General features: G+C 43.1%; 1 protein-coding gene and 1 pseudogene across 1 annotated transcript in view; both read right to left on the reverse strand.

The window, feature by feature from the left end:
* MTO1 (mitochondrial tRNA translation optimization 1) overlaps positions 1-6289 on the reverse strand; it is a 21178-nt gene extending 14889 nt beyond the window's left edge. Inside the window, exons 1-3 of the mRNA XM_024731898.1 lie at positions 6040-6289; positions 3268-3467; positions 3070-3187 (exon numbers count right to left, since the gene is read on the reverse strand). Coding sequence (XP_024587666.1) covers positions 3070-3187; positions 3268-3467; positions 6040-6202 — 481 coding nt within the window. The 5' untranslated portion in view covers positions 6203-6289. The remainder of the gene's footprint in view (positions 1-3069; positions 3188-3267; positions 3468-6039) is intronic.
* On the reverse strand, positions 667-1530 carry LOC112390825 (cyclin-dependent kinase 2-associated protein 1 pseudogene; annotated as a pseudogene).
* Positions 6290-10843: the final 4554 nt, after the last annotated feature.

Genomic DNA, 10843 nt, shown 5'->3' on the forward strand with positions numbered 1-10843 from the left:
GTACTCTCAACCACTGCGCCACCAGGGAAGCCCTCAGGTTGAGTCTTTTGACAAGACCATTTAGGTGGTTCTGGCTTCTAAAACTGACTTCAAAGCACTAATAGTCATGCAAATGCTTAAGCAAAAAAGAAATTACATTAAGCAGAATCTATAGTATATGGGAAACGAGGGGACCAGCTACTAGTTAAGTGTGCTGTCAAGTCTGCACTACAAAAAAACCCCCTTCAAGTTGTATCAGCTTACGAAAAGGAACAAAGAACAATGCGGGTAACATAAATGTATTCAAAAAAGGAGAACGAGACACTGGTATCTTGGAGGCAAACTAGTTTGCTGTAAGACAGGTAATTTTTACGTGCCTCTTTTGAATCAATGCTTTGAGAAACAACAACAAACACCTGGGTAGTTCCTCACTATTTAAAATGTAACTCCCCATTGGGCTTCCCCGGTGGCGCAGTGGTTGAGAGTCCGCCTGCCGATGCAGGGGACACGGGTTCGGGACACGGGTTTGTGCCCCGGTCCGGGAAGATCCCACATGCCGCGGAGAGGCTGGGCCCGTGAGCCATGGCCGCTGGGATAACTCCCCAACAACCACAAAATCTTTCCTCAATCTTACAGGCTGTAGATTCGGAGCCTGGTGAACCATGGGAGGGGCGGGGGGGAGGAGAAACAAAACCGTTACCATTTTTAAAACAAAGTTTCATCCTAACGGGAGAGGAACTACTGTAACTTCTCCTCTCGGAAGAAGACAGAAAACCTTCCAGGCTCACGAGGCAGCTAGGACCCGGCCTTCCGTTCCGTTTCTGCCAAGCACTCCCGCACCAACCCTCGTGCGTGGATGATGCCACGTTTCAGGCTCTCCATCGCGCTCCAGCTGCCCGCGGAGAGGGGTCTGACCTCTCTCCCCAGCTCTGCGATGATGGCCAGCAGCTCCGCATATTTGCTCTGGGGCACCTGGCTCTTCCCAGTTTCCTGGGCGTAGCCCAGAGATGGCGGCCCGTAGTCACTCAGCAGCTAGCGGTACTGGGAAGACGTCGCCATACTGGTGGAGGGCGGGTGGACGCCCCCAGAAGCGCTGACGGAGGCGGCGGGCATGTGCGCGGTCAAGTTCGGGCTGTGAGACATGCCCCCCAAGCGGCGGGACACGGCGGGGCGCAGCGGGGCCCGGCCCCGGCGTCCGCGCACCCGCCCAGCTCCCACGCACTTTTCGTTGTTCTCAGTTAATTTTTTAAATTAATTAATTTTAGACTTCTGGTTAAATATGACAGACCACCTCACATGATTTCTTCTCCCTCTTGAAACTCCAAGAAAATGAAATAAAGGGGCAAAAAAGATATAAAACCACAGGACAAGTAATGGGAAAGAATTTGTCAAAAGATGAGAAATTTCAAAATATTTTCAGAAGATAGAAAGTGGTTGCAGTGGGGAGGGAGTTTGGGATTAACATATTCACACTACATATAAACTAGATAATAGATAATCAACAAGGACCTACTGTATAGTATAGCACATGGAACTCTACTCAATATTCTGTAATAACCTTCAGGGGAAAAGAATCTGAAAAAGAATGGATATATGTATAACTGAATCACTTTGCTTTACCCCTAAAACTAACACAATATTGTAAATCAACTATACTCCAATATAAAACTAAATTTAAAAAAAGTGGTTGGAAGAGTGATAACTGATTTAGCAGAGGGGAGGAGGCCTTAACTCAAGAACCTCAAGAGAACATACTGATGACAATGAAGCAACTTGCCGTGCAAAGGCTCAGAAACTGGAGGACTGAATATAAGAAATGTAGGAATGAAGCTAGGGGGTGGAAAATGAGGGAAAGAGTTGAAATCTGCATATGAAGGTTTGCCTGCAGACAGATCTACCTTACACTAATCAAACAATATAGTCATCAAATCTGGAGGGGAAAGGACGCAGGGGAGAGAAGGGGAAATGAAAATAAAACTAGTAACTGTTCAACAGAGGGAAGTCAGTAAACACTGACAGAAGAAAGAGAAGATTAAGTATATTATACAAAATCATAGTTACTAAGGTAATACACAGAACAAAAACATGAACTTTTAAGAAAGAAACATAGCTCCTTAAAGCAAAGAAAACCAAACACAGGATTAAGTGGTTGGAGAAAAAAAAAAAGTACAGAATAGTGTGTACAATATGCCACTGCTATGTGTGTTGGGGGGAAATATAAACACACACACAGAAAGATCACACCAGAGACGAGCAATACTCCCGAGGAAGGAAACTGGCTGCCTGGGGCACAAGATGAGAGTCCACCTTTTCATTCTACCTTCTTTCATCTCCTTTAAACCGTTTACCATTATATGTATTCCCCATTCAAAAAAAAACGAATAAATGTATAAGAAAAATTAATTTTAAAATAGGGAAAATAAGTTAATCTCTGTATTTTAAATGACTGACATTCTTCAGCACAGCCCCTCCTACCATTTTGTTCCTAGAACGCTAGCAGGCGCCAACAGTCCGGTCCCCTGGCAGAAGATGGATTCTTCGCCTGAGGACTAAGAGACACAGATGTTTGGGAGTTCCCAACAAAAAGGCCAGTTCAATCCCTAATCACCAGACTGTAGAGTTGCCCAAGCAATACAATTAACTGTGCACACATAAATCTTCCCATCACTGTTTAAGTGGTTAAGTCTGTAGAAGGAGATAACAGAAATTGTTTTTATATACAAATTTAAATTGTTTGATTTTTGTAAAAATTACAGGCATGTGTTATTTTAATTTAAAAATTAATACAAAGCTCAAATAAAAAACATATATAAGAATCCTGTAAAATATAAATTTAAAGTCAGAAATAAGAAACACCAGTAGGAAAATACAGAGTTACGCAGGCTATAGAGTCCCAAAATAAGTGGTACAGAATGTGAGCCTCGTTGTCAAAATGAAAGGAGAAGTATGATTTTTTATACAGTTTTCCTCATGTATGAACAGAAGACACAACAATTTCCTAGAATAAGCAAAACCTCTCCATACTCTGCTCAAAATCAATTTCTCACATGGAGTTTGATACTATTATTATCATCTATAAGCAGTACATACCCAAAACAACACCACTGACGCGATATTTCCCAGTGTGCTCAGGCTCTGGTTCTGTAAGAATGAGATCTTCTACAGCTCCCTCCTGAACAGTAAGCAGCGGTGTATTTAGGATTTCTTTCTGTCAAAACAGAAAGCAAGCTGAAACATAACAGTTAAACAATCACTACAATCTTTCCTGTTTTCATGCCCTGTTCTTACCTGCATGTTCTGTTTATAAAGTTTCCTATCAATTTGAGCTCTCAGACCCCAAACAGCTGGTCCCTTGCGCCGGTTTAATACTTTGTAATGTACACCAGACTGGTCACAGATTCGAGAACACAGGCCATCCAAGGCATCAACTTCTCTCATTAAATGCCCCTTTCCAATGCCACCAAAGGAAGGATTACAGGACATCTGACCTAAAGAGAACAGACATAAACAAATTAAATATATTAGTATCTTGCATATAGTGAGTCTTGATAAAATAAAAGAACTTGAAGCAAACACTAAAAATGCTGGAGTTCCAACAGGATGCAAGAGTTACTCAGGGTGGGACTTCCTGGTGGCACAGCGGTTAAGAATCCCCCTGTATTCGAGCCCTGGTCTGGGAAGATCCCACATGCCGCAGAGCAAGTAAGTCCGTGCACCACAACTACTGAGCCTGTGCTCCAGGGCCTGCAAGGCACAACTACTGAAGCCCGCGCGTCTAGAGCCGTGCTCTGCAACAAGAGAAGCCACTACAATGATAAGCCCGTGCACCACAACGAGGAGTAGCCCCCACTCTCTGCAACTGGAGAAGGCCTGCGCGCAGCAGCAAAGACCCAACACAGCCAAAAATAAATAAAATTTTAAAAAGAGAAAAGGTTATGCAGGGCATCCTGGAAGACAAACCATTGTTGAAAGTTTCTTTTGAATCTTTCCCTTGTACACATTCATTACGTTGCCTTTTCTTCTTCCTTTTCAATGTGACCTTGAAATTCTTACCTCAGGAAACCTTCCTAAATCAAGCATAATTTTAAGAAGTCCCTTTGCCCTGGTTCACAGTTATAATCAAGTATGTCTTCCATAAATGCCATCTGCCGTTTTCTTTATGCTTATTTTGCAGAAATAATTAAATTATAAGCTTCCTGAAAGTAGAATTCACATTTTATACCTTCTCTTTAAATCCCCCAAGTCTTATGGGAGGTACAGAGTGGGAAAGCTACGTCAACAATCTGCTGATCCACTGTGGCCAGCTACAAGCCCTCCAAAAGTTTTCATGGTCTCCAGAGGGAGGCTGAATCGTGCTGTGATTAGGAGCACGGGTTAGGAGTGAGCAAGAGATCTGGCTCAGTTCCTAGATTTACCACTTATAAGCTCCATGTGTTCTTTGGCAAGTTATCTAATATTCTGTACCTCAGCATCCCTACTCTAAAATCAGGGATGACAGCTGCAGTAGATTATTTCCCTCCTTCCTTCGACACAGAATCACTATTTACTTAGGTAAACACTATTCCCTATGAGGCATTGTTTGGGCAGTATGACCTAAATTCAGTTTAGGGGTAAACCTTTATTGATCTAACGTAATCATGGTAATCCTACTTGCCAGTGTCTGATTTAGTGTCAGAAGACTTTTCTCTTTTGTCATGAATGCCAAAAAATAGTTTGTCGAAAAGCATTATTTTCCAGGTCAGTATAAAAGATTTTCTGTCTCTGACTTCATTATTTGCAGATGACATGATTGAATTGAAAGAGGACAATTCCTGCATTCTGTATTCTTACGGAAGTTCAACTTTCTCAGCCAAAGCTATCTTTCTGAGGACAGAAATACTTGATACTCTACTACATCCAATTACCTTAAAAAAATGAGACTTTGATTTTAAGATAGAATTGTCATTTATTAAGCTCATCTATTAATATAAGAGTTATTAAAATATCTCTGAAATCTATTTATTTAAAAAGAACCTTTAGGTCATATTATATTGGTATAAATACAATGGGTATTTTTATAGGATATTAATGACTACTTAATGAATATGTGTTTTGATGGGAATTCCTTTATCCTTGACAGAACTACATTACTTATACTATTTAATGATCATCTTAGTTCAATACTTTTTTGTTCATTAGATTTTTTAAATTGTTATTCCTGGTTTTTACCCAGGTAATCATACAGCCTCTCTCCAAAAGAATCGCTGTTAACAGTGCATATTTCTCCACAGTTATGAGCTGAATGGTTGTTTTAAAAAGTATTTCACTACACAAAGCACAGTTAACATTTCAGTTACTATTCACTCTTAAGCAAAATGCAAGAGGAAAGACATAGGCATGCATAATTTACAGGATAATGTCCTAGCTAGTATCTAAGATGATGCTAGAGAGGAGTCTTGTTTAAATTATGGCCGTCCAACCACAGCCTGTAAGTGCATAAAAGCACTGTCGGGTCGTCCTAAGCACAAAACTGGGGAATAAACATTCAGTAGGAATACAGAATGCAATAAAAAAGTACCCTCATTCTTCAAAAGGGCTTCACAAAATCTCGAGAAAAACACAATGGTCATTTAATAAACGAGTACTAATAATTTTAATTCACTTTTTAAAAAAATTAATTTATTTATTTATACATTTTTATTTTTGGCTGCGTTGGGTCTTGGTTGCTGCGCATGGATGGGCTTTCTCTAGTTGCGGTGCGCGGGCTTCTCACTGCGGTGGCTTCTCTTGTTGCGGAGCACGGGCTCTAGGCGCGGGGGCTTCAGTAGTTGTGGCTCACGGGCTCCAGAAGGCAGGCTCAGTGGCACTTGGGCTCAGTAGTTGTGGCTCACGGGCTTAGTTGCTCCGCGGCATGTGGGATCTTAGACCCAGACCAGGGATCCAACAGTGTCCCCTGCATGGGCAGGCCGATTTTTAACCACTGCGCCACCAGGGAAGTCCTAATTCACTCTCTAACCAAAGCAACAAGCTAGTAAAGGGCAAATGGCAACAATGAAATAAGCTATCAGCCAGTATTCCTACAGTTTGCCCTTACTTCGGTCCCCGCATGTCCTCCGCCGATGACTACCACGTCGAAGTGCGGAGTCCAGGGCGCCGCGCTGTCACCGCTGAACCGGGAAGACGGATGGTGCTGTTTGGTGAGTGAAGCCGCGACCCAGCGACCACAGCCTCGGAAGGAGAACATGGTTGGAGAAAGGCCGAGTCTTTAACTCTGAGCCTGACACGAGCGAGGGGCAAACATCTAGGAGAAGAAAGTCTTCAGGAAGCAGCCATCTTTGTTCTGATGTCACAGCGTAGCGCGTCTACGTCCAGCGTCGCCGCTGATTGGCAGTTTGGCGAAACTTTACTGATGAAACAAGACCCGGCAGCTGTGCAGGTGGTCAGCGAGGTGTGTGCCTCCTCTCTTGGTCGGCGCACGCTGTTTGATTCCATACGGTTCTGGACTGGGGGGACTCCTACTCAGTCATCTTTTGTCCTTTCCAGCGAATTGCTGCCCTGATCACCAGGTGGCCACCTACAAACAAGAATTTGAATGACTGCTTTATCAGATTCTTTGAAATTTCTGGAGCAGCTATCACCTTGACTTCTGTTTATGAAGACTGGAGTCTGAATAGGAATCGATTTCAAAGGCCTTCAAATGTATCTGTGGATGAAAGATTCATGATGGCTAATTAGGTGAATGGAAGGGTTGAAGGTTAAATGTCCAGCCTTTTGCAGTTGGTATTTTTAAAACCTTCTGTATGGTTAGGCCGCTGGAGGTAGCTGTTCTCTTGCTCTCTATACATCCCCTGCTTAACCGGTTCCTGCCTCACCTACACCCGACTCACAGGACTGACCTTCCTACATACTTGCCCCAGGCCCTAGCTAGTGATAGCTTAGCAAAGGGCTGGCGAGGGGGCGTGGCCCTCGGTTGGTTTCCCTGGTAATGAGTCGACCTGTAGTTACTTACCCCTATAATTGCTAACCTCCCTCTGCCCCTGGGAGCAAAGACTGCCCTGTGTCCTGCCCGCCCTCCGCCGTACACAGTGGGGTGTCACTCTAGGACCTTGATTCAGACAGGTAAGCTCCCCCATCCATTAAACCATTGATGTCTCTGTTGCTGACTCCGGGCTCTTTCTTCGGTCTTGAAGCTGGGCAAGTAGAGGCCTTGCAGGCATGGGGGAGCAGACAAACACCTTTCTTAGAGAGGAAACTTTTGACTGGTTAGATAGTGCAGCAGCCCATGTGGCAGTTTAATTGTTCTGATTATTAACATCTATCGAATGCATAATTCTTTTCTTATTACATTACTAATAAGCATTCTTTATACACAATTTAAAGCTTCCAGAAATACAAAACTTTGAGAGTTAAGGAAACCGTAACTTCCATCAGGCCTTCGGCCCTCATCTCCATAATAATTGTCAGCATTTTGTTGCTAATGCCTCCTAGTGTTTCATACTTATACTAATGCTACTATTATTTTGCATGTATAATACTGATTATATTGCTTTTCAGTTTGCTTCTTTTTTTTTTTTTTTTTTTTTTTTTTTTTTTTTGCGGTACGCGGGCCTCTCACTGTTGTGGCCTCTCCCGTTGTGGAGCACAGGCTCCGGACGCGCAGGCTCAGTGGCCATGGCTCACGGGCCCAGCCGCTCCGCGGCACGTGGGATCCTCCCAGACCGGGGCACGAACCCGCGTCCCCTGCATCGGCAGGCGGACTCTCAACCACTGCGCCACCAGGGAAGCCCCAGTTTGCTTCTTTTTTAAACGATGTATTTTTTTACTATCTCTATGCCAGTATATGTGAATCTATCTCACTTTTTAGTATTATAGTCAGTTGTTTATGTGAACCATAGTTTATTTAATCAACTCCAATTACTGAGCATTTGGATTGTTTCTGTTGACTGAAAAAAAATGCACAATCCAAAAGTTGAGAGTTATGTTTTATTTAGCAGACATTCTGAGGACTTCAAGCCTGGGAGACAGCATCTCAGATAACTCTGAGAGACTGCTCCATAGAGGCGGGCGTGGGGGAAGCCAGGATATATAGGAGTTTTTGCAACCAAGGGCAGGTACAAGTTGGAACATCAAAAGATTATTGTTAATTAAAGAAAGCCAGACATCTCAGGTTACTAAAATTAGCACTTTTCTATGTATGGGAAGATGCAAAGTCTTGGATCACTGAAATCATTCCTTAGATATTCACCTCAGCTATCTGGGGCCAGTATCCTGTGTCTTCTCATCCTGAGTCTCCTCAGGGTGCACCGTTGCGGGGTGGGTGGCTGCAGCAGTTGACTGCTAGGTTGTGGGCATTCCTGGTTTCCATCCTGAATTCCCTCAGGGCTCACTGTCTGGGCTTGTGGGCTTGATGGCTGCAACATCCTTTGTTTACCAATATGGCAGGCAGCATTCTTAGTTCACATTTCTAATTTTTTGATATTATGATCATCCTTGTACATATATCTTTTTAAAATTATGGAACTCTTTATTTATTTATTTATATTTTTGGCTGCGTTGGGTCTTTGTTGCTGTGTGCGGGCTTTCTCTAGTTGCGGACAGCGGGGGCTACTCTTCATTGCGGTGCGCGGGCTTCTCATTGCGGTGGCTTCTCTTGCTGCAGGGCACGGTCTCTAGGCCCACGGGCTTCAGTAGTTGTGGCTCGTGGGCTCTAGAGCTAGGGCTCAGTAGTTGTGGCGCACGGGCTTAGTTGCTCCCCGGCATGTGGGATCTTCCTGGATCAGGGCTCGAACCCGTGACCCCTGCATTGCCAGGCAGATTCTTAACCACTGTGCCACCAGGGAATTACCGACTCTTCAATGTTTAAATTTTTGATAACTGCTAAATTAACTTTCTAAAAACTTTGTATCAGGTTGTACGAACTGTGTAAGCTTATTTCATCACACTGTAGCCAGCACTGGATTTTAAGTTTTAATTTTAAATATATTTTCATTATTTTTTAATGAAAATGTGATCATACTATCTATGACCTATATACATTGTATTGTGATCTGCTTTTTACATAATAGATTATCATGGACATTTTTCTATGCTAACAAATATAGGTTTATGTCTTTTTTTTTTTTTTTTCTTCCTCTCAGTACGCGGGCCTCTCACTGTTGTGGCCTCTCCCGTTGCGGAGCACAGGCTCCGGACGCACAGGCTCAGCGGCCATGGCTCACGGGCCCAGCCGCTCCGCGGCACATGGGATCTTCCCAGACCTGGGCACGAACCCGTGTCCCCTGCATCGGCAGGCAGACTCTCAACCACTGCGCCACCAGGGAAGCCCTCATTCTTTTTTTTATGGCTGAGCGATATTCCATTGTGTATATATACACCACATCTTCTTTATCCATTCATCTGTTGATGGGCATTTCGGTTGCTTCCATGTCTTGTTCACAGCCATTTCTTGATTCACTTTCTTATCTTCTAAGACATCAATATTTTCTGGTTTTCCTCCTATTTTTCTGGTCTCTCGTTCTCATTTTGCTGGTTCTTCCTCCTCGAGCACTGCACTCTAGCGCAAGGGCACAACCAAACCAATCCCCAAATCCCATCTTTAGGGTTTTATCTCCTGGGACCACTCCCAGTTCCAATTCTGTAGCAGTCTGGGTCCAATCAGGAGATAGAAATCACTCAGTAGATTAAACAGGAGATGTTTAATATAATAATAATTAACTATAATAAAAGAATAACTATATATATAAGGAAACTATATATGGTACCCTAGGGCTGAGGGAGAGTACCCAAGGAAGAATAAACTAAGAAGGGATTCAGGGCTTCCCTGGTGGCGCAGTGGTTGAGAGATTAGAGAGCATGGGCTACATAACATAGGGGTCTTGCAGAAGAATCAAATGCCTGGTATGGGACCCTGTGGATCACGGGCAGCTGTATGTAGGTCAGGCAGGAATCCTGGTTTCCCTGCCTAGTATGCTTTAGATAGGTTATGGCCAGGCCAAGGCTGCAAGGTCCCAGAGGGATCACTTTGCAGGCTTTACCAGATGTTCTCACACCCACAAGTCTGACCTTCACCCTGTCAATCCCCTTCCACTCCCTCTGTTATGTTGGAGATTGCAGGAAACCTCTTTCTCCTGCAATGTTCCGCCAGCAACTTCTACTGAGAAAAGTTAACATAGTGGGCACTTTAAAAGAGAAATGCTTAAAGGAATTCTATTGTTTATCAGAAAGCATTTATTGAAGGGTTTGTTTGGAACTGAGAGGCAGTAAGTTGATAACCCACACATCACCTCAAAGTTCATAAGCTCCAGCCACACTGGTTGTTGTTTGAACAACTAGGCATAGTCCCACTTTAGGTCCTTTGCATTAACTTTTCCTTCTTCTGGAACACTCTTCCCCTGGGTATCCCCTCCTTTAAATCTTTGCTCAAATGTCATTCTCTCACTATTTTAGTATTGTACCATTCCTCACTCCTGCTTATTCCTGCACTATTTTTTCCTTTTTCAATATAGCTCATCCTTTTTTACTATATGGGATAATTTACATATGTATTATGTTTATTGTCTGTTTCTCCCTGCCAGAATGCAAGCTCCAGAAAGACAAGGATCTTTGTTTATCAATAAATCCCAAGAGCCTAGAACTGAGCTTGGCACATAGTATTTGTGCCAAATATTTGTTGAGTGACTAAGTGAATTACTGAGACAAACATGAGATATAAAGGGGAAGATATAAAATCATCTAGTTAAAATATATATCCACATCTCTTGTTTTCCCCTACTAGATAAAATCCAAACTCGTTATCAAGATTCAACTAAAAAGTCATTCCTTCTATAATTTGGACACTGATTGCTGCTGCAAGATTGAGCAAGAAACAAGTTTTCCTCCTTTGACG

This window comes from Neophocaena asiaeorientalis, unplaced genomic scaffold, assembly GCF_003031525.2.
Source record: "Neophocaena asiaeorientalis asiaeorientalis breed wild unplaced genomic scaffold, Neophocaena_asiaeorientalis_V1.1 scaffold450, whole genome shotgun sequence".
In the NCBI taxonomy this organism is placed as follows: Eukaryota; Metazoa; Chordata; class Mammalia; order Artiodactyla; family Phocoenidae; genus Neophocaena; species Neophocaena asiaeorientalis.